The 24,423-nt window shown below is 40.1% G+C and overlaps 1 protein-coding gene across 2 annotated transcripts; it reads right to left on the bottom strand.

Annotated features, from left to right (window-relative positions):
• Positions 1-4,911: 4,911 nt before the first annotated feature.
• LOC127510421 (lysine-specific demethylase RSBN1L-like) lies at positions 4,912-23,185 on the bottom strand. 2 transcript variants are annotated; one of them, XM_051889919.1, is made up of 8 exons: positions 22,639-23,185; positions 20,449-20,619; positions 14,498-15,126; positions 11,458-11,595; positions 11,220-11,362; positions 10,356-10,523; positions 9,740-9,848; positions 4,912-6,625 (listed from the first exon to the last, which is right to left on the bottom strand). In XM_051889919.1, the coding sequence occupies exons 1-8, from the start codon at positions 22,976-22,978 to the stop codon at positions 5,486-5,488; spliced, it is 2,838 nt and encodes a 945-aa protein (XP_051745879.1). In that variant the 5' UTR covers positions 22,979-23,185; the 3' UTR covers positions 4,912-5,485. The 2 variants fall into 2 exon arrangements, with proteins under 2 accessions (XP_051745879.1, XP_051745880.1); XM_051889920.1 differs by having other exon boundaries at positions 22,564-22,783.
• Positions 23,186-24,423: the final 1,238 nt, after the last annotated feature.

Genomic DNA, 24,423 nt, shown 5'->3' with positions numbered 1-24,423 from the left:
ATCCTCCACACTTGGGCTGCGTTCCACTCCAGTTTTAGACACGCACTCGCGAAATTCCCTAACCACTTCCCCTCGGGGGAATCCCTGCCACCATTTTGAAGTGCGTTCCACTTCGTGAAGTGGATGCGGGAAGTTTATATGGACAGACCCTCGCTCCCTCGATTTTGACCGAGTCTACTTCATATGTACACTTCAGGCAGCTCCATAACCCACAATGCAACACAATTGTGACGTCACCGCATATCACGTTTAATTTACCCCACCACAAACAACTCTATGGTATATACATTTTTTTTTTTTAAATATTTAAAACACACTTATATAGATATAGAATGCTGCATTAAACAATTTTGTAAAGGGAAAAAATAAATAATAAATCAGCTCCATTGCGGATTCCAAGTGATCAAGGGCTTAGGACGTTCCAATTCAGCCCATTGCAAAGTTTTTGCCAGTAGTGGGCACTCATGCAACGTAAGCAATGACGTACATCCGAGTCAACGAGACTGAGGGAAGTTAGCGAGGGAAGGGCATTTAAAAAACGAACTGGAACGCAGCCTTGGTTTCTCCCACCTCCCATAATGTACCACAGCACAGACCATTGGTTTTTTTGACTGGTTCCGGTAAAGTGGCAATTTGTGCTGGTTTTGACTAAATTGTGCAGTTTTCCCTTAAAGGATTAGTTCACTTTCAAATGAAAATTACCCCAAGCTTTACTCACCCTCAAGCCATCCTAGGTGTATATGACTTTCTTCTTTCTGATGAACACAGTTGGAGAAATATTAAAAAATATCCTGCCACATCCAAGCTTTATAATGGCAGTAAGCATTACCAAATGACTATGAGCTGAAGAAAGAGCCTCCATCCACATCCATCCATCATAAACATACTCCATACAGCTCTGGGGGGTTAATAAAGTCCTTCTGAAGTGAAATGATGCATTTGTGTAAAAAATATCCATATTTAACAAGTTATGAAGTAAAATATCTAGCTTCCGCCAGACCACCTTCCGTATTCAAGTTACAAAGAAAGTGTAAACTGGTGTCGTGTCAGTGTTAAACTTTTTCTGTAAGTTGAATAGGGAAGGCGTTGGATGTAGTGTAAGCTTTTTGAACTGCAAGAGTTTTACACTTTCTTTGTAAGTTGAGTATAGAAGGTGGTCTGGCGGAACTTGATATTTTACTTCATACCTTGTTAAATATGGATATATTTTTTTTAACAAACGCATCACTTCGCTTTAGAAGGCCTTTATTAACCCCCCAGAGCCGTTTGGAATATGTTTATGATGGATGGATGTGGATGGAGGCTCTTTCTTCAGTTCAGTTCTCACTCAGTTCTCCTCTGGCCAACAAACAAACATGGTGTGATATTGATTCAGGCAGTATTGAAGGTCAGAAGTCAGACTGGATCAAAACATTCAAAATATTTAATCCAGTTCCATCTGGTTGAAGATCGGATCATCACGCTGGAAAGGAGACGGGTTTGTTACATTAGCAGTTAGGTGCTGTGATTGTCGCCAAATGATTTAAACCTTGCTTTTAGAGACAAATATCCTTACACACAGGATACAGTAAGTGCACACTTGAGTCAGTAAATGTGATGATAAATGTAGATTTTTTTTTTTTTTTTTTTTACAAATAAAATTAATAATATCTTAAATATTATAAGAGTATTACATTCATTAGCATGCAATGTGTCACTGTCTCTTTCTGATTGGATATGAGAGCTCCAGTCAATGTTCTGTCAATGTGCATAAAAGGAGGCTGTTGTCATTTGATCAGATGTTTTAATAAACCTGGGACACTCACCTAATTATGCTTTTCATTCTGTATGTTGTTATGAAAGTTTCCTTATCTTTCCAATATGGGTTACATTTATGGAACTGCTTTCTTGATTAATATAGTAACATTTACTTCATGTGACTAAATTTGAAGCAGAAAAAAAAAAAAAAAAAAAAAAAAAACATCTGAAAACACATAATTATAATAATAATAAATCTTTATTTTGTATAGCGCCTTTAAAAGAGCTTCTCAAAGCAATTTACATAGTAGAAGTACATTAAAGAATAAAACAAAATACAAATCAACAATGGAAAGATACCACAATAAACAAGAGAGAGTGAGAGTGGAGTGTGATAGAAGTCAAACATGATTCAAAATATTCCAAATTAGCAACATTTGATAAATGTTAAATGATTTACCATGACTATGTGCATAAAGCATGATATGAATGTGTGAAAGGACAGTCCTTTTTGAGTGTTGACCAGAAAATGAAATATCTGAGCTGTTTGTAAAGGTTGTAATTCATGAATGCAGTAGTGCCGATCCCTAAACACGGAGTATGCAGCCTGTGTAGAGCACTAAACTACCAAATGATTTCACCCTCTTATAATTTTGGTCTTTTTTGAAAGAAGACACTTAACAGATTATTTCTGAAGCATAAGTTATAAATATAATAAAATTATAAATAAAAACTCAGAAAGCCTTAAGTTTACTGTAATGAAAATGTACTGCACTAAACTTTTTTCTTTTATGAAAAAAATACAAAAAATATCTTACTCTAAAATTGCAAGATTCTTATGTAGATCATTTTAAAAACTTGAATGTACATTTATAACACTATATATTAGCCCAACATGATAAACGCTCCTTCAGTGGAGTTAATACAGCTACTGGGAGAGTTACTGCAAATATGAGATGGAAATGTGAAAAAGGTTAGGGTTTTCTTATTTTAATCTTTCTCTGCCTGTTTAATGCAGAAGGTCTAATTTAAATTCATACCAGATATCTTTCCTGAGATCCAGGTATGGGGTGCAGACTTCAGTTCAAACACACTTGTAATCCTGAACACCTAGATTAGCTGATTTAGTGTGTCTGGCAAGCTTTGGTTTATTAGAGTGAGCTTTAGTGCCATTATACTAATTGCCCACATGGTGGCAGTATTGTGTTGTATTTTTAGACCAAGGGAAGGAGAGAGTTCGGTCCTACCATGTGTTGCTAACCTGAGGATTCAAACTGCAGCCTGTGGCGAGCGAAAACCGAAGTGCTTCAACTGTCAGTGTCTGCATCATTCAGAGACAGTCTTAAGATGAACTGTTACTGACCACAACAACACATTGCATCTACATCTGCCTTATCTTTTAATCTAGGATGTACCGCATAGACAATTAATAACTAATCTTACAGTTTAAACACTAACACAGCTGGCTAACTTTGACATTGTTCATGATGTAGAGCTGGAGGGTAACAGCTGAGCCTGGTGTCCCTTAAGGTTTTTGTCTCTAGTGTCTCTAGACACTAAACTATGACTCTTGCAACAATATAATGTTCTATAAAGCTGCTTTGAAACAATCCATATGTTATACAAATAAATATGACTTGAAAACATGCTAAAAACAACTATGAGGAGCTCATCCAACTAGGAGAGAGTGGGGTTTGAGGCCTGTTCACACCAAGACGAATTATCTAAGGGAAAATTCAGTGCGATAAACATTTTAATTTGAATGGTTAATGGATCTGTTCAGACCAACACAAACATTCCCATGCCATCAGTCTGATAGAACTGCTTTAAGAAGAGGCGTTGTAATTCTCTTCCCTGGTGCTACCTGGTAGTGCTCACAAACATTTGTTAATTTACGACTATTTTGTTAAACGACAATGAACAGCAAAGGAAGAAAGTGGAATTCATGTCTCTTGATGATCTTTACAGCTATTGAACGGAACTGAACTGACTTCAGCTGAACAATGACACGATTGTCTTTTTAGAGCTGCTTTACAGCAGAATTGAACTCTGCATCACTGAATCATTATTTTCCTGTTTATCACTGTAAAGCTGCTTTGAAACAATCTGTGTTGTATACAGTGCTGAATAAATAAAGGTGACTTGACTTTGTCTCTGTACTCTGAATTTTGTGATGTTCAAAAAACATAGCAAAGACAACAATCTGCAGATGAGCGATTACTCATGCGATGAGGTCACGTGTTTCTGATGACCTCTGTATGTGGTTTAGAGCCCATGTACACTTGTATTTAGAGCTGACCACTTGTGATCTGATCACAGACATGCATCTTATTAACCGGTGGAAAATGGGGCCTATTCGACCACTCAAATTTATTTATATAGCGCTTTACACAATGCACATTGTTTCAAAGCAGCTTTACAGAAAGCCATACTGTTATGTCTATAATGCCATAATACTTCACACTGAGCAGTTTAATCAGGGGAACGTCACTTCATAATGCTTTAATCCCGCAGTCAGAGGCGACTGTGGCACCTTCTCCTCTAGCTGAACAACTTAAAACAACGACAATATAAACATTAACAAGCGTCTTTGAGGCTTGTCTCTGATTTACTGAAGTGGTGGATGCAGATTACGCTCAGGTTAGACGGCAGCAGTTCAGTCTTTGTGAGGTCAAATGAGGAAGACAGGAAGGTGCACAGTCAACATTAGTTGATTTACAATGGTCACTTGTCAAAGTTTGCGAATTTGTTCAGCAGCACAAAATGTTGGGAATGGGACATTAGCCTGGGCCAAAGCTGGATCAAGGAGTCCCAGAACCCAAAAGTGACAAGGGAGGGAAAATTCATTCACATAATGTATAGAGTATGAAAAGTGTTAGCGGTTCTGCCAGATAACTATGATTGAGTAATGAACTATGTGGACACTTGACTGAAAAGATGAGTCTTAAGTCTAGACTTAAACTAAGAGAGAGTGTGAGAAGTCTATTCCAGAGTTTAGCTCGAAGTTCAGCAATGTGACAGACAGATCGCTATCAAACATAATACAAAACAAATCGGTAGAAGTACAGCAAAACCACATCCCTGAAGATGGTCTGGATGTGAGACCGATGTCGTGATATTTCAATTCTCAGTAGCTTCAGATCATGTAGATGAGGTTTACAGACACGACACCAATCCAACAAACTGAACCTTTTATTAGGAGGTTCTTATTTCAGTATAAATCACACTACACATTTCCTTTAGAAAAATCGTTATGTACACTACAGTGCTGACGAATCAAACAGAACCAAAGAAACCCTTGATATAAATAAGCTCTATGGAAAAGCCTGTAGAGTCTTTAAAAGAATTGTCATCTTACAAAAAATATATATGTTCATGTCAGCTCTAATACGACTAAAGCCTACAACTGAAAATATATTATTCAAGGACCTGTTTGGATTTGAAGTATTTTCTCAGTGCAGCCGAGCCGAAGTGCTTGGATATTTCACAGTTACGGACAGGCACTGAGGAGCGAGTTACGAGCTACATTTGCCATGTTGACAACCAGTAACAGGAGAAAGACAGAGAGAGAGAGAGAGAGAGAGAGAGAGAGAGAGATTCAGCAGAAGTTGACTGTCTAACAGAAGTCTTGGAGACGTGCCGCTGTTTCTTTTTCTGCTCTTGTCAGATCGTTTAAAAAGAAAGTAAAACCGACAGTAGAAATGAACGTGAATAAATGAAGCGCTGTTTAAAAACCGTTCTGTACAAATCAGTATAAAAAGTCTTTGTGTGGTTCATGCGGGTGCGGCCTGACGGCCTTTGGGTGCAGAGAGTCTTGGGGGCGGTCCGGCCTCGAATGTGGCGGGGCCAGGGGCGGAGCAGTCCAGCTGATTGACAGTCCAGAGCTCAGTTTGGGGCCGGGTTTGGTTATTAGTGTGGAGTGTGTATGTTTGGCTGTGTTAGCAGAGTGTGTGGGTTTGGTTGTGTTAGTACTTTGTGTTAGTTTGGGTATGTTAGTACTTTGTGTGGGTTTGGTTGTGTTAGTAGAGTGTGTGGGTTTGGTTGTGTTAGTAGAGTGTGTAGGTTTGGTTGTGTTAGTAGAGTGTGTAGGTTTGGTTGTGTTAGTAGAGTGTGTGGGTTTGGTTGTGTTAGTACTTTGTGTTGGTTTGGCTGTGTTAGTACTTTGTGTGGGTTTGGTTGTGTTAGTACTTTGTGTGGGTTTGGTTGTGTTAGTACTTTGTGTTGATTTGGTTGTATTGGCAGAATGGCTGGGTTTAGTGGGTGTTGAGGGTGTGTGACCCGGTTTTGGGACAGAGGAAGAGTGGAAATATCTGGATGCCGAGGGGTGTGTATGTTTGGTTGGAGCCGGTGTGTGTGTGGGTTTGGGTGTGTACGGACTGGCCGTGGAGTTGCGTGACGTATTGGCTGCAGTGGTGGAGGGGTGTGAGGGAGCACTGGAACATTCTGACACGTGGTGCACTTTGGGTCGTCCGTCAGGTGAGGAGACAAGAGGCGGAGTCAAGCTGTTGCTTCCGGGAAGAGCCTTGGGCGGTCTCTCAGCAAGTAGCTCCGCCCTCTCTATCTTTATTTGCGTTACGCAAGGCGACTCTCGCGTGGGTCTGAAGTCCGTGTTTTCAGCTTTGATGTTCTCAGCAGTCGACTCCTGCTTGATGATGTGCTGCTTCAGCTCAGCGCCTTCTTCGCGAGCCTCCTCTTCCTCGGGCTCCTGATGATACTGTTTCAAGCGCACATGCCAGGCGAGGCTGCACACGGCCGACACACTCTTGAACTGGTGAACCACGTTGCGAGGGATAAAGTAGATGTCGTTATCGTAGAGCTGGATACGAGCGTAGCGGATTCCCTCTCGCCTCAGCTGATTGAGTTTAGCATCGTCGACCCACTGCACACACTGGAGAGAGAATGAGCAGGATTACACTTCATTTGAAACCGGTCCACTTTTGACATTGCAGTGACATGTTTGGTTTTTCCAGCCCTACACAAAGTCACACGTAGCACACTTTAATCCAAAACAACATTCAGAATAATCCATAAAATGGGATTTAATAAAAGAAACTTCATGAACGTACAGAGCTGTTCAAACCCTCAGTGTGTGTGTGCAGAACACGACTCGATCATGACACGAGTGATGACTGACACAGTGTCACTATAGCAGCGTTCTGGTATCTCGTGCATTTGATATCCTCTATTAACTACCAAAGTAATATTACAGCGACCATAGACGTGTTATGTTTGGCAATTTTCACTAACCCTATCGACAGAGGCGTCTGTTGTGTTTATGTTTGTAAGGCTGCTGTGCGGAGCGCTCTCTTCAACTGTTTCCTGTCCATTGATGGGCCGGTGCAGGTCACCATATTTTGGTCTTTTTTCCAATATAAAGCATTTGGATCTTTTTCGGTTTCTTTTGGAATTGTTCTTGTTTGCTTTAGGGGTGCTCCGATTGACCGGCTACTGATCGCTATAGGCCGGTAATTGCTTTGGGAAGTTTGATCGGCGGTCGGTATAAAGGCCGATCTCACGCTGATGACACATAAAGACGCGCGCTTCATGTGAGAGCCCCTGTAAATCATCCCTATAAATAATTCTACATGATAAAAGAAGGCTTCAAATAGATCAGCATCGGTGATCGTATCGACAGATACTGCTTCCTGTAATTGACGATCTGTGATCGGCTCCATAAATCCTGATAGGAGCACCCTTACTGTTTTTTCTAACAAGATCTAGCAGCACAAACAAGTCAAGGCTCGTAAAGGCCCCCATGTACTCTCGACAGTGTTATTTTTCGTTCTTCACTTTGGGTAAAATGAAGTTTGAAATACATTTGCAGCAATATACCGTTAGCGAACTTCCTGATGATGCCCACATTTAGATTAAAAGAACTGTTCACCCAAAAATGAAATTTTATGAGAATTTTTTTTTGAAGCTCCAAAAAGCACATCCATCCATCATTGAAGTAATCCATATGCTCCAATGGGTTAATAAATGCCTTCTGAAGCGAAGCGATGGGTTTTGTAAGAAAAATATCCTGCCCATGTCATACGCCCTACGTCAGGTCAAAGGTCACCCTTCCGTGTTTAATTTACATCCATGTATGAAAATGTACATTCATTTTCATTTTGAAAATGTACAAAATGTACAAATTTTGTAGATTTGAATTATGAATTAACACAATACTGCATGGTACTGTGATACTTTAGCTGATATAGTATCGTAAGATACAGTGGGTACGGAAAGTATTAAGACCCCCTTAAATTTTTCACTCTTTGTTATATTGCAGCCATTTGCTAAAATCATTTAAGTTCATTTTTTTTCCTCATTAATGTACACACAGCACCCCATATTGACAGAAAAACACAGAATTGTTGACATTTTTGCACATTTATTAAAAAAGAAAAACTGAAATATCACATGGTCTTAAGTATTCAGACCCTTTGCTGTGACACTCATATATTTAACTCAGGTGCTGTCCATTTCTTCTGATCATCCTTGAGATGGTTCTACACCTTCATTTGAGTTCAGCTGTGTTTGATTATACTGATTGGACTTGATTAGGAAAGCCACACACCTGTCTATATAAGACCTTACAGCTCACAGTGCATGTCAGAGCAAATGAGAATCATGAGGTCAAAGGAACTGCCTGAAGAGCTCAGAGACAGAATTGTGGCAAGGCACAGATCTGGCCAAGGTTACAAAAAAATTTCTGCTGCACTTAAGGTTCCTAAGAGCACAGTGGCCTCCATAATCCTTAAATGGAAGACGTTTGGGACGACCAGAACCCTTCCTAGAGCTGGCTGTCCAGCCAAACTGAGCTATCAGGGGAGAAGAGCCTTGGTGAGAGAGGTAAAGAAGAACCCAAAGATCACTGTGGCTGAGCTCCAGAGATGCAGTCGGGAGATGGGAGAAAGTTGTAGAAAGTCAACCATCACTGCAGCCCTCCACCAGTCGGGGCTTTATGGCAGAGTGGCCCGACGGAAGCCTCTCCTCAGTGCAAGACACATGAAAGCCCGCATGAAGTTTGCTAAAGAAGTGAGAAATAAGATTCTCTGGTCTGATGAGACCAAGATAGAACTTTTTGGCCTTAATTCTAAGCGGTATGTGTGGAGAAAACCAGGCACTGCTCATCACCTGTCCAATACAGTCCCAACAGTGAAGCATGGTGGTGGCAGCATCATGCTGTGGGGGTGTTTTTCAGCTGCAGGGACAGGACGACTGGTTGCAATCGAGGGAAAGATGAATGCAGCCAAGTACAGGGATATCCTGGACGAAAACCTTCTCCAGAGTGCTCAGGACCTCAGACTGGGCCGAAGGTTTACCTTCCAACAAGACAATGACCCTAAGCACACAGCTAAAATGACGAAGGAGTGGCTTCACAACAACTCCGTGACTGTTCTTGAATGGCCCAGCCAGAGCCCTGACTTAAACCCAATTGAGCATCTCTGGAGAGACCTAAAAATGGCTGTCCACCAACGTTTACCATCCAACCTGACAGAACTGGAGAGGATCTGCAAGGAGGAATGGCAGAGGATCCCCAAATCCAGTGTGAAAAACTTGTTGCATCTTTCCCAAAAAGACTCATGGCTGTATTAGATCAAAAGGGTGCTTCTACTAAATACAGAGCAAAGGGTCTGAATACTTAGGACCATGTGATATTTCAGTTTTTCTTTTTTAATAAATCTGCAAAAATGTCAACAATTCTGTGTTTTTCTGTCAATATGGGGTGCTGTGTGTACATTAATGAGGAAAAAAAATGAACTTAAATGATTTTAGCAAATGGCTGCAATATAACAAAGAGTGAAAAATTTAAGGGGGTCTGAATACTTTCCGTACCCACTGTATGTTAATGGTATCATGACAACCCTAGAAGGAAGTACAACATATCACAGTCAAATGTTAAACATTCAAGCACAAACCTCTGTGAGCAGATCATGTGTGATGTGCGCTAGTGAGGGTTTCACAGAGGATGTATGCAACATCCAGTATATAACCAAACAGGAAGTGAGCTCACCTGAGACAGGGGCGGCTCGTACAGGTCTAGCTGCAGCCGCTGCACCACGTCAGGAAAATCAGCAGCGTGGAAACAGATCACGTCTTTGGTTATGCGTGGAGGCTCAGCACTGCAAGAGAACACAAACACAGACAATGACACGAGATCAGCAGCTCACGCAACACATCACACCAATCAGGTGATTCATGACCCTTTCAGAAGAATCGGCTGACTCTGTGTGAGTGTGTAGAGTATGTGTGTATGTGAGAATGTGTATGTATACGAGTGTCTATGTGTGTATGTGTGTGTGAGTGTGTACAGGTTTATATTACATTTTGGAGACCAAATGGTACCCACAAGGATAGTAAAACCTGAGATCACCTATATTGTGGGCACCAGCCAGCAGTCCCCATGGGGGAAATGGATTAATAAACATACTAAATGATGTTTTTTTGAAAATGTAAAAGTGCAGAATGTTTTCTTTAATGGGTAGGTTTAGGAGTAGGGGTATTGTAGGGGGAGAGAATGTACAGTTTGTACAGTATAAAAACCATTACGTCTATGGAGAGTCCCTACAAGGATAGTGAACCAGACGTGTGTGGAGAAAGTGTGTGTATGTGTGTGTGTGCGCGCTCACCCTTCACCGCAGCGCACAGCTTTCAGCACTCCCACGGCAGCAGTAGTCTGGCGTTCGAACCCTTGACCGATGTGATCAGCATGAGCTCGGGTTCGGTCCTCAAACAACATCTCTCGTGGCTCACTGGCTCGAGGCAGATATTGGAGATTCTTAATTTCATTGGTTGACCTGCAAAAAGGACTAATTATGATTATTTTCAGCATCATTTACATTACAAATGAAACACAAACACACACAAGCATTGATCCTGGAGAATCACTGACACTCAGCTCTACACATGTGTGCATCTGTGTGTCTGTTGTGTATCTGTGTGACAAGGCTGTAACCATGTCTTGAACATTGTGTGTGTGTGTTTGTCTGTTTGAGTGTGCGTGTTTTTGTGACATATCAGGACACAAATTTGTATAATGACATGGGTATGACATAGGTATTACAAGGAGAGGGTGCCGTATGAGGACATTACCCCATGTCCCCATTGTTCAAAAGGCTTATAAATCATACAGAATGAGTTTTTTTTTTGAGAAAGTAAAAATGTGCAGTTTCCTGTGATGGGTAGGTTTAGGGGTAGTGTAAAATACGGTTTGTACAGTATAAAAACCATTACGCCTATGGAATGTCTCCACAATTCACAAAAACAAACGTACGTGTGTGTGTGTGTGTGTGTGTGTGTGTGTGTGTGTGTGTGTTGAGCACTGATTTTATTGATCTGAACTGTTGCAGCTCTGTGTTCATGATGAAGATGTTGATGATGTTCTGGACTGATATTAGAAAGGTCGATCATGACAAAAGATTGAGTTCTGATGTCAGTGTGAAACTAAGAGACAGACAAACACACACACACAGGAGTGAAGGTTGGTGCGTTACCGTTTCCGTTTGAAGGGAGACTTTGGCATATCAGTGACAGGGATCATCTGCTCTCCAGGCCGAACCCACATGATGGGACCGTCGTCGCTCTCTGTTGGGCTCTTCAGCTTCAGACTGGAGAACGTCCCCCATGGCAGCGTCCGCTACACACACACAAATTCAACCTCACAAAACACTGATCAATACACTGCTGTCAAAAGAAAAGTGTGTGTGTGCAAGAAAAACAGGGGAAACACACCTCCAGGAAGGGCGACTTCTCCAGCATGCTGAGGAATTCTGGGAAATAATCGCCCACCTCCTCGTCCACAGCACCCACCAGACTGATTTGCCTCATAGCGCCGGCGCGGTACGTCCCGTGCGAGTAACTCCTCCTCACCTGAACACACACCACACGCCGCTGTCATGTGTCATTGTTTCTATATGTTATTTTTGTTGTGAATAGGGGTGTAACGATACATCGTTATATCAAGATATCGCAATATAAAAATGCAATGATATGTATCAGTAATGTAAACGATATGATTTGCAATATAGAGTTAGTTTTATCCAAGGCTCAGCTTTATAAAGTATAATTCACCCAAAAATGCAAATTCTGTCATCATGTACTCACCCTCATCACATTTCAACCTAAGATTTTCGTTCATCTTCCAACACAAAGATATTTTTTATGAAACCTGAGAGATTTCTTTCCCTCCATTTAAAGTCATTTCCCCTAAAACTTAAAAGATCCAAAAAATGCATCATAAAAGCATCGTAAAAATAATCAATCGAGCAGTCTAATCCAAATTCAAGTCTTCTGAAGAGACACACTGGGCCTCATTCATGAAACTTTCGTAAATATGAGTAAATTCTGAGTAATTTGCATATAAAATGGACTTTCCCGAAAACTCTCCTCCAGAATCACATATAAACATTCATAAACATTCGATTTGATAGGTAAACGTGTGAAATGAACGAATTTCAATCATTCATAAATAGGCGCGTACACACACATTGACAACTAGCATAATCTCCGCCCATGAGTTTAAGTGTCCAGGAATGCTGTGGAATCTTCTGGACTCCCTTATCAGGTTTGGCTCCAGTATATTGCATAAATGCAAGAGAGACTAATAGGCCAAATGCCTAATGATAAATATTCAATTAACCTGTGTCCACCACACCATTTTAGCCAGATTAAAAAATGCCTGGTGCTCTTCTGAAAACATCCAGCTGGGTCCACTATGGGTTCAAGTGTACTATAAGTGGTAACTAAATAAAAATTTTTAATACAGAGATAGTATATTAAAAGCACATTTTAGTTCATATTTCATGGTGTCTCAAAATAGCACAGTTGAGTACACTTAGATGTTCTTAAGATTATCTTAAGAAGTGCTAAAGAAGAATTTTTAGTATATTAAGTACAAAATTAGTGCGTGAAAATAGAGCATTTTAAGTACATTATAGAAATGTTTTTTTTTTTTTTTTTTTTTCACCTGGGAGAGTGCAAGTATATGTGTCTAACATAATTCTGTATTTTCAGAATCATGAATATTTTTATTCTGGTGTTACCATGGCCCTGTGCATGCAAGACAGAGTCCAAGCCTATTCAAGTCCACCCGCAAGTCTATACCAAATTTAGCATTTTAATCATTTTTGTTAACTTGTTACTATATGTCTTAGAAGTAATAATAAAAATCTAACCCTCTTCTTATTTTTGGCTTGAAGTATCGCAAGTTCAGTATTGTGAATTGTATCGAATCGTGCATCGTTACACCCTTAGCAGTAAAGTCCATAAAAATATTCTAAAGCACAATGAAGTATAATTGAGCAAAAGAAGCTCTCTGCAGCTGTGAACACACGGCAGAACTGCAATTGGTCTGAAATGTTTTGACACAATTATTGTGTTCTCTTGAATGAATAATGAAGTGCCAGTGAAGAGCTGTGTGAGGTCATGTGACCAGGGGAATGTGAAGTGAGCAGTGCATTATGGGATTGATGACATCACTCCAGTCATGTCCAGCCTGCTAATGCCTGCAGGACTGACTCATCTCTGCCTGACATGCAGCAGAACAAACACTCTCTCTCTCTCTCTCTCTCTCTCTCTCTCTGTGTCCAGCCGTTTTATGGAGGTCACGTTTCTATTATTGGTACAAACGGAGGAGGAGCAGATGCTGTTTCTAATGAGATGATTCTCCCAACATCAGATCTCACGGGTCTGTCTGCACGTTTGGGTTGTGTTAACTCACAGTCAACTCACAGGTCACAAACACACACACACACACACACACGCACAATCAAACACAATGACATCTTGATCTCTGCTCTTACCATTGCTGTGCTGATGACACACAGCTTTGCTCTTTTACTGTAACCAGACAATCCCATAGTATCTGCACTGACTGTCTGGCGAATGTCCCAGCATGAATAAAGGAACATCAACTGCAACTCAATCTAGCCACTGCAACAGTACAGTACAGTTTCACCATCCAGTTCGGTTCATCAACAATAATCCCAACCAGAACCAGCACTGCACATCATCAGGAAGATCAGGCCCTCCCTAACTGAGCAGAACTTCTCATCCAGGACCTTGTCATTTCTAGACTGGATTACTGCAATCCTGTCATCCAGTCGTCTACTTCATGTTGACATGATCCCAAAATTCAGCAGCCATTACCAACACCAGTGAAATGAAACAACTATTAATACCAAAGAAAAAAGTGCTATTGCACAATTTTTTAATAGTTTAACTACTTTCACATGGCTGTCTCTAATGCACTTATAAGTGCTACTGCAAAGTGTAGCTACGAAAAATTAGACTCTGATCAGAATCAATTCAGAATCAATAAAGAAAGTGATGTATCACAGATTTTTTTTCTCCCACCACTGCATGGCATATCCACATCACGATCATCTGGAGCCTCATGGATAAAACCTTGTTTAGATTATATCCTGATAGAGCGTGTAAGCACAAAAAAAATTAATAAAATTGATTTATTGAATCTGACAGAAACCTGTCCCTGTGCAAAGTGCACACATAAATACCAATAGCAGAAGCTTCAGCGTATGTTTTTTAATAATAATTAATCATTTTAATAATGTGTGCATGGGAAGTGGCATATGCACTTTTTGTCACCCATTTTGAGTGTATGCAGCATTTATATATGAGGTCCCTGATCTGTTATTAGAGTCATATGTTTGCTTTCAGTGCAGAGGAATGATGTTTAATCTCCTGTGTCGCTTCTCTGATGCAGCTCCAGATGAACCTACAAACACATGACTTGTGACGTCTGTCTACTAACCTGAGAGTGAAAGTTTGCCATAGTAGTTGTCTCGATGTCCTTTTTCCCCAGGATTTCCATTTTGACGGGTGAGTTGGGGAACTTACTGGAGAAGTACTCCAGGAAGTCTGGGAGGTAGGAGGCGGCCCCGTGAATCACGCCCATGACGTAGTTGGCGGCCCCGTCCTGGTCCTCACAAAACGCCAAGGTCACAAACTCCTGCGCAAACCTCTGCATCTCCACGGGAGACAGGACAGAGAGCTCTTTGCTGTAGGCGTGCAGCACCAGGGCGCCTCCGTTGGGCTGGTTCTCCACATGAACCAGACAGCCGAACTCTAGCCGGTCCAGCCCGGGCAGTTTAGCGGCTTTGGCCACGCCGTCTCCGTCTGTAGCGCTCGAGCTCTGTGTGCAGCTGTTCTCCTGCTTCAGGCTGCAGCTGGAGCTCACAGAGCCGCCCTGCTGGACGGGAGGCGGTGGCTTGAATTCTGCCCCAGATTTAGGGAGATCAGTACTAACCGTCTGGCTAGACTTGCTGTACATCTTGGGCCTCTTTCGCTTTTCACCTTCTTTATGTTTCTTTTTCTTTTTCTTCTTGACCTTTTTCATCAGCAAGTCCTCAGCGGAGTTTATCTTCGGCTTCTCTCTGTCACCTACAGCACAGGAGAAAGGTGATTAACTTCACAAACATCCTCAGAACAAAAGAAAAAAATTGATTTTGCCCCCAACAACCAATAGAGCTAATAAGGACAGGAGCAGACAGTGATGTATCAAATGTGAAGTCACGGTCTGTAAATCTCCAGAGTGCTTCAGTTAAAGGTTTCTGTAGTGAAGGGGACACACATTAGGCAAGTTTGAGTAAATCCACAAGTTGAACACTTGTTCAGCGCCAACTAGCAAAAACATTGCTCGAAATACTCACAAATTTATTTTATTTTTATTTTTTTTGCACGTTTGCCTCCAAAACCTACAATTTCCCATGAAACTCACTTAAAAGCATTGGGTGGCGCAGTGTATGTGTGACGTTGAGATGATGATTTTTTTTTTGTCTGTTAAGGTACTCGACTACAAAATGACTCTAAATGCCCATTCCCAACCCAACCTGGAGAATAAACCGCTGTGACTGCGACTGTCTCCCTGATTAAGTCTGGTTTTGAACCGCCAAGCACCTTGAATACTTCCTGGAACAGTGATTCTGTTACTCCTGAACAAATATGGACCCGAGCCATCAGAACCAGAACACACAGGTCACTGCAAAAGAACCAATGAATCCTGTAACAGTCTGCAGCTCTAGTCTCAGACAAATGACATGTGCCGCATGAACACACCAACACACAACACGCCCTAGCACTCACACACACTGTGAACAAACACCTGGAGCAGTTTTGCTGCGGTGCCTGGGGAGTGATTGGGGGTTCGGTGCCCTGCTCAAGGGCTCCTCCCTATTTTTTGAAATATTAACACAACACTTAAAGACTGGCTGTCATAAAACATAACTAACGAAGAACAGTTTAAGTAAAAAATATAATGCATATGCAATACAGTGCATATATTTATCAAACTGTTTCCTAACTGACTATTGAGTTTATGGTTATTGAATGTCTTTTCTGAGGTACAGTTGTGGTCAGAATTATTGGCACCCTTGGTAAATATGATCAAAGATGACTGTAAAAATAAATCTGCATTGTTTATCCTTTTGATCTTTAATTCATAAAATCAGCAAAAATCTAACCTTTCATTGAAGGAAAAGAATTGAAAGTGGGGGGGGGGGGGGGGGCAATAATTGGCCCCTTTTTGAGTAAAAGGGGCCAATTATTGGCATCCTTTTACTTAATACTTTTTGCAACCTCCTTTTCCCAAGATAACAGCTCTGAGTCTTCTCCTATAATGCCTGATGAGTTTGGAGAACACCTGACAAGAGATCAGAGACCATTCCTTCATGCAGAATCTCTCCAGATCCTTCAGATTCCAGATCCATGTTGGTGCTTCTTCTCTTCAGTTCACTCCACTCATTTTCTTTAGGGTTCAGGTCAGGGGACTGGGACGGCCATGGCAGAAGCTTCATTTTGTGCTCACTGACCCATTTTTGTGTTGGTTTTAATGTTTGTTTTGGATCATTGTCCTGATGGACAATGATCCAACCACAGCCCATTATTGGATTTCTAGCAGAAGCGGTCAGGTTTAGATTTTTATCTGTTGGTATTTGATAGAATCCATGATTCCATGTATCTGAACAAGATGTCCAGGACCTCCAGCATAAAAACAGGCCCACACCATTAAAGATCCAGCAGTATATTTAACCGTGGACATGGAGTAATTTTTATCCATGTGTGCACCAAACCCATCTGGTGGGTTTGCTACCAAAAGCTCTTTTTTTAGTTTCATCTGACCATAGAAGCCGGTCCCTTTTGAAGTTCCAGTCGTGTCTAACAACTGAATATGCTGGAGATTGTTTCTGGATGAGAGCAGAGGATGTTTCTTGAAACCCTCCCGAACAACTTGTAGGGATGTAAGTGCTGTTTGATCATTTTTTTAGGCTTTCTGAGACTCAAGACTCAACTAATCTCTGCAATTCTCCAGCTGTGATCCTTGGAGAGTCTTTGGCCACTCAAACTTTCCTCCTCACTGTGCATTAGGACGATTTAGACACATATCCTCTTCCAGGCAGATTTGTAACATCTTTAGTTGATTGGAACTTTTTAATTATTGCCCTGACAGTGGAAATGGGGATTTTCAATGCTTTAGCTATTTTCTTACAGCCACTTTCTATTTTGTGAAGCTCAACAATCTTTTTCTGCACATCAGAACTATATTCTTTGGTTTTTACTCATTGTGATGAATGATTAAGGGAATTTGGCCTTTGTGTTTCCTCATGTTTTTACTCCTGAGGAACAGGTAGTCATGGCTGGACAATTTCATGTTCATGATCACCCTGGTGTGCTAAAAAAAAAAAAAAAAAATGTAAATATGAATGGGAATATACTTCAGAGATATTTTACTTATAAAAAATTCTAGAGGTGCCAATAATTGTGGCCAATGTGTTTTGGAGAAAAACATTTATTTCATAATGTGATTTTCCCCCTACTTTCAATTATTTTCCTTCAATGAAAGTTTAGATTTTTGCTAATTTTATGAATTAAAGATCAAAAGGATAAATGCAGATTAATTTTTACAGTTACCTTTGATCATATTTACCAAGGGTGCCAATAATTCTGACCACAACTGTAAATGTGACGTTACATGTTATTTTGTTCTCTGTTTTATTGACGTCTTTCTGCAGTTGAAACACTGATTGATTGAATACATGAGACATGATTCATTTCAATAAGTTGTTCTGTATCTTTCAACACCTTCTGATGTTCATTCATGTTTATTTGCTGATGTAACTAGTAATAAAGATGAAGAGATGATCGGTTCATGATCTGTCACCACACTTTAAAGAGACACAAAAACATTTATTGTGTGAATTTCATTATAAAACTGACAGAATTTGAAAGCTGACACTTTGTTTCATATCAAAGCACAAAGATTACTATGATTATTGGTTGGCAAGAGCTACAAATCAGGTTGAGTTAAGTTTTTTTTATGCATCAACTGAAAACAGCACAGACTGAAGATCGATTCTTGAGATTTAAGTCTCAATATCGGTTCATCAAAATGAGAATCAATTAAAATCGAGGAATCAGTATTTTATGTCAATAAAATGTCAATAAAACACGCTACTTTCTTCAAATAATGTAACATGATTAGTTAGTCATCAGTTGTGTATAAACAATTGTGTAGTGCGTTAATCAATCTAGAGAGTGACTATGAGAAATGAATATGAGAAGTGTGTTTTAAGCAAGGACAGTTGAGAGTTAAACAGCTGATGTGAAAAAAAACAAAAAAACAAGCTGCACACTGACAAACTAAAATCTATCAAACGCACAAAAGTCCAACAAACAGCAGAAACTGGACCCATGTATGCGCTACGTTCTCTGCTCAGTCGCTCATGGCCCGAACGCTCCACTCATGTACCACTCACACTCACCGGAAAAGCAAAGTCCACTCAAATAACATGCCGACATGACATTTCTCTGGACTTGTTTGTTTCTGTTAGCAATAGTCCTACTGTACTGTGGTGTGGTAAAATGACGCTCCCACTCGTTCACTGATCCACTCCCTGCTATCTGCTCACATGCTCTGATAATAATAGCTTTGAAAAAATAAAATAAATAAATAAATCAAAAATGAAATTCAGTTTCGGCTCTAAATTTTCATTTCAGTGCATCCCTAATTATTACTGATTACAATAACAAACCTCAGTTGTGAATATGCATCTTTACAGAGTCAAAAAAACAAGTCAGTAAAGACACTGAATGTATCTAGCCTGAGGTATAGATCACACATTTCCCGCTTTATTTCGAATGAGACATGACCAAAAAATGACTCGTGGTTCAGTGAGTCAGTTAAGAACTCTGAATGATTCACTAAGTCTGATGTCAAATTACTGTTACACCTTTTAAACATATGACAGATTTGAATGATTTGGAATACCATTTCTTAAATAAGCAATATAGTACGGGAGGTCAGTACCAGGGCCTAAAATTAACACTCCAAGCGCCAAATGAGAGTAAAAATCTGTGTTGGCGAGTATATGAAACTGCGTCAGTCGCCAGATGGCCGGTAACATTTTTATGAATTCTAACTATGCAACGTTGTGAGAACATGAACGTGAACAAACATGAATGATGCTCTGTACAGTTGACGGGTCAGTGCTGCATCATCACGAAAGTTTAAGCCTTTCCAATGTACATATTCAAGCGCTAGGGAATTCAAAGGGAATTCAATACTTGCGTCCTATGTGGGAAGTTCAACATTCGAAACATCCAAAGCGCGCGCAGTATAGCAGACAGCACGCAAATATAAAGTTGAACTCTCTTTCATGCCTTCCTGTGCTTGAACGGACAAATTCACACAAAATAACAAAATTTCATCACTGCTGTCTGCGTTTTAAATGTTAACCAAACAACAAAGGGAAAAAAATATCACTCACTGCTCTTGAACTCATATGAAGATGCAGTGCTATTTATTTGATTAGCTTATTATTTATTAAAGTTCTGTACCTGAAAACTACTGTTAGACCTGCCTGAAAAGCACTGTTTTTTCATTTGTATCATTGTTTTTTTGTATTTATTTTTGCTACTGCTTGTATTAATAATTTAATAATTTGACTAATCAATAATTTGATTATTTGATTTTTTTTTATTTTTTTTTTTAACTGACTGTTACTTGTCTTTATACATGTAGGCTATTAAAATTATATTAGTTAAGCTAGCTTAGCCGTGGTATTGAAATTGGAATAAAGAATTGTGAATTTTCACTAGTATCTAAAATATTGGTGTCATTAATGCCTGTTTTTGTTTCATGGCTGGTAAAAAATAGCTTTGGCCGGTAAATTTTCTTAAGTCACCAGCCATTGGTAGGTGTGGCAAAAAGTTAGTTTTAGGCCCTGCATTGTATGACGGCGTCACATCGCTACTCTAAAACGGTCGATCTCGTTTAAGCCGAGGCTCCAGGTCACAGGAATGGCTCCACGATTTTAGCCAAAAAAATACATTTCCATCTCATTTGAAAACTTCTGATCATTCAGGCATAAAACAACAAAGAAAGCACAGCCTGCTGCCAACAGAAAGGGCTCACACTTGGTTCTTGTATCTCATTTTGGGATCAAACTAAACAGACTCTTTTTAGTTGTGATTGTGTCTCAGTCGAAATTATATTCATTCTGTTGTTTTTAGGAACCCCAATTCTTTTAATATTATATGATAATAATAACGTTTGGAAGTTACGTGCATGTGAACAAATGAATTTGGTGCACGTTGCGTTCCTCAATGCATGTTACTAGCGTCTCACAGGACCTGCAGCCCAGATCAAAGGTCAAACACAGGTGACAGACGTTCAGAGTTGTGAATTACAAATGACAAACTGCTCACCTTTCTGCAGGATCTTCACCTCTCCGTTCTCTCTCTTCATCTCCGTCATCAGCTTATGTTTTCTTTTCTCCTTCATCTCTTTCTCCTGCTCTTTTTCTCTGTCCTTCTCTCTTTCTCTCTTTTTCTCACGGTCTCGGTCTCTCTGTTTCTCTTTGTCTTTGATGGTGTGTTCTGTAGGAGAAAGAAAGACATCAGACGGTTAAAAGAGGCCCAAACATTCACTGATGTCACAGGTTTCTCTCGTTGCCGCGTGTGAACGCTCAGACATACGACTGCGTGAATCCTGCTCAGACACAAGGGTGAAAGTTCATGAACATTCCTTCAGTTACCAGCCCAGATCTTGAACTAGTAATCTACAGCACCCAAACACACATTTCCTCAACAGTCTTCTCTACTATATTTTCATATATCTGGATAAGCTGTCATAAAATTAACAGTCCTAAAAGAAGCTTAATTTTCTTTATGCACAAGATCATTTCTTATTTTTGTCTTTTGATTTTTCTGCTCAGTTATAACCAGACCACAATCTTGAGGATAAATTCCAGGATAACATAACATTACCATAAAGACAAACTGCACAAACTGTGTGAACGAATGAAAGCATGACTCTAAAACACTGAAGTTCAACCAAAAATGTTCATTCTGTCATCTTTTTTTTAACACCATGTCGCTCCAAACCTGTATGACTGACTTTCTTCTGCGGAACACAGAAGATTTTTTGAAGGTTTCAACTATTTTTGTCAATACAGTGGAAGAAAATGGAGTCCAAAACATTGTCCACAGGCAAGGCTTAAGTCTAGTCACAGACTAAAATGCATGTTTGACCTGTTTTAACTCAAAGCAACTTGCACTGAGATACCTTAAAATGTGTCAGTAACATTGTTTTGTCTCAAGATGCACATCAGTTATGTTTTTTTTTCTAAGGCATGTAAATAAATGCTATTTAAATGTCCTAATTGAACCAAGGTCTAATCCTGGCTTAATCTAAGCCCTGTCTGTGAAACCGGGCCTGTATCTCATTGACTAATCATATGGACAAAATTTTATTCAAAATATCTTCTTTAGTGTTCCACTGATGAGAAAAGTCATACAGGTTTGGAGTGACAAGAGGGCGAGTAAATGATGACAGAATGATCGTTTTTATGTCAACTGTTCCTGTAAATGACCTCGGAGCATGCGTTTCTGAGATCAGGTCTATCCATTGAAGAAATGCTGCTTCTTCTGAGAAGATTTACAGTCCATTTACTGCCTTTGTCAGGAGCATAACTGAACTTTAATGAGTTAGTGTGAGTAACTGGTTAGCAACTCTAGTCCAGGACAGACAAACAGCAGCGTGTCTTAAAGACTGAATGTGACTGTTTTAGTATTTTTAGTGCTGAAAGATTCATCACACAGATTGGTTCGTGCTTTATTAGTGTGTTGCTCATGTATGTAACAGGCCTGATATAAATGACACAAACAGTAAACGACACACAACCGCAGCATTCGCAGTTTTCAGTATGACATGCATGTAAGAGTGAAGTGTAACACGGAGAAAATCATATTTATTATTACAAAGTAACAGAACATCGCTGTCACAAACACAGTTTCAGTGCAACTTCATCTGAATTCATGTTTCTGCTGTAAATAGATGTCTCCCACACTGAATACATCGGTAATAACACGTCCGAGGTGCTAGTAACATTTCAGCAATAATACAGCCGATATTATAATTATGATAATCGTTAATGTTCATGTTTTGGCGTCTGAATAGATATTTCAGGAATAACAGCAGTTTACTGTGTTTATTACTACAGGTAATTATTCTACCGTCCTACAGATTGAGATGATATTTGAATATAAACGCGTTTATGGTTATGTTTGGTGAGGTCCGGGTGTCGGAGTGGTTCTCTCCGCAAGAACACAGCACATATTATTACGCTATTACGGTTTAATATGCTCGTTCTGCGGCGGGTCACATTGCAGCTGCACGCGCTCCGTCACCGTTCGAGTCGCGCGCCGATGCTAAGCTAACTAGCGCGCGCTGTCGGATGTTTTCGACACAGAAATAAACACACACGCGCCCACAGAGGCACAATAAACACATCATAAACAAACACACATACACACACTCACACAGATCACATCAAGCGAACCAACGGCCCGTTATCACAAACAGCGCCTGAGCAGCAGCAAAACGACTGTCGATACCTTTCTGCGACAACTTCAGCTCTCCGTTTTCCTTCTTCACACTGAGGTGATTTTCAGCCGCCAGTTTGTGTTTCTTCCTCTCTTTTTCTCTCTCTTTGCCTTTCTCTTTCTCCCTCTCTCTATCTTTCTCTCGGTCTCTGTCTTTCTCTGTTTTGGTTTTCTTGTTTTTCGGTTTGCTGCTGTAATTCTGCTGCTCCGCGCCTCCGTTCATCTTCTTGGCTTTAAAAATTTTCTCCTCTTGTCGGATTTTCTTGGCCGGTGGAGGATGATGATGGTGCTCCCGGTTCTGGGACGCTGGTTTCGGTTCAGTGGGTTTGTTGAGCTGAATGAACTCCGCCATCTTTTCTCTATTTACTCTCTCTCGAGCTGCTGCTGTTTGTGTAAGAGGCACGGGAGAGGCGTGGCCTGGCGATGATTGACAGGAAGAACGTACTTGTGCCGGGCGTGGCCTGGCGATGATTGACAGAAAAAGCAGCTTTTTAAAGCGGGCGTGGCCAGACGCAGATTGACAGCAAGAGCAGGTCGGAGGCGGGCGGACAGGAGAGGTGACGTCAGCAGCTTAGTTACTGTATTCATTTGATTAAGATCCATGAGCCCATTTACTATTATAACATTCAAACACTTCCATGATGAAAGCTGTTTCAAACTTATAGATATCTGTGGTTTCAAATACCATTTACAAATTTATTCTAAATTCCAATCTCAATGTTTATTTTAGAATGCACACATGCTGTTTTCTATGAACAAGTGTAGAATTTAGTTGTAGTTTTAGACCCAAGCATGATCTTTTGTTATTCGCAACATTAGAGCTGTATGTATCCCTGAATGAACGAGTGAGTAAATTTGGACACTGACTGAAGTGCTTCCACTTCTGCATGGATTGTGCTTGTTGTTCGTGACACTTAACTAACTGGAAAAAGCTCCACTGGTAATGAAACTTATCTTAAAATCTAGCACAGAAAGTAGCTTGTATAAACCTTAATTAAACAAATGAAAAGGATCTCACATCTGTAAACGCCATCTACTGCCGAGATGGAGGTAATTAAATTGGCACGATCCTCAGTGCATTATGGGTATTCTTGAGCTATTGAGTGTAGGGCTGCACGATGATGGAAAAAAGTGACTTGCGATTTTGCGATTTTATTTTATTTTTTTTTGTAGGAAAATATGGAAAAACACACACCCCTGCCGAATAAACATGAAACGCACATCATCGTTATCGTCGGTGAGTTTGAGTTTGGCCGACGGTACAGCCGTCATCCGAGCTCCTGCAGCCGCTCTGGAGAAACTGCATCGGCAGTTCTTGGATAAATTTGGATTTACAGTTACTCTAAAAGATTAAATAAAGCAAAAGCATATTATATATATCGATTTTCAGCGAAAAATAATCTATTGTCCATCGATTTGTAATTGCGTACACAAAAGGTTTTTTGGGTGGATATGGAAAACTCTATTAGAAGGAAACATGAATAATTTTGATGTATGTATTATTTCAGTAATAATTTTATTTTTCTCACGACAGTCATTTTATTTTGGGAAAATTTAACATACACAAAGTTCATTCATTTCGTCCAGGAGTACAGCATCTGTTCGGAGAACATGGTCAATAAAATAATAACATTCACGCACAAACCCTGTAACCGGCGTGCACCGCTTCAGTTCAGACGGCGTCCGGTCTGTACAGCACCAGTGAAGATGAACACACCTGTTACCAACACAAAGAAACTATAAAATGCAATTATACAATATAATAATCATACCAACATCAATGCTAAAAATTAAAAC

The sequence above is a fragment of the Ctenopharyngodon idella genome, chromosome 4, assembly GCF_019924925.1.
Source record: "Ctenopharyngodon idella isolate HZGC_01 chromosome 4, HZGC01, whole genome shotgun sequence".
In the NCBI taxonomy this organism is placed as follows: domain Eukaryota; kingdom Metazoa; phylum Chordata; class Actinopteri; order Cypriniformes; family Xenocyprididae; genus Ctenopharyngodon; species Ctenopharyngodon idella.
Note: the sequence above shows the minus strand (reverse complement) of the source record. Positions and strands in the feature narration are given on the sequence as shown.

Coding starts and splice junctions, on each gene's coding strand:
- LOC127510421 (XM_051889919.1), bottom strand. CDS start 22,978: ATGGCGGAGTTCATTCAGCTCAACAAACCCACTGAACCGAAACCAGCG. Junction 11,596..14,497: donor TGGCAAACTTTCACTCTCAG/GTTAGTAGACAG, acceptor GTGTGTGTTCAG/GTGAGGAGGAGTTACTCGCA. Junction 9,849..10,355: donor GCTGTGCGCTGCGGTGAAGG/GTGAGCGCGCAC, acceptor GTTCTCTTGCAG/TGCTGAGCCTCCACGCATAA.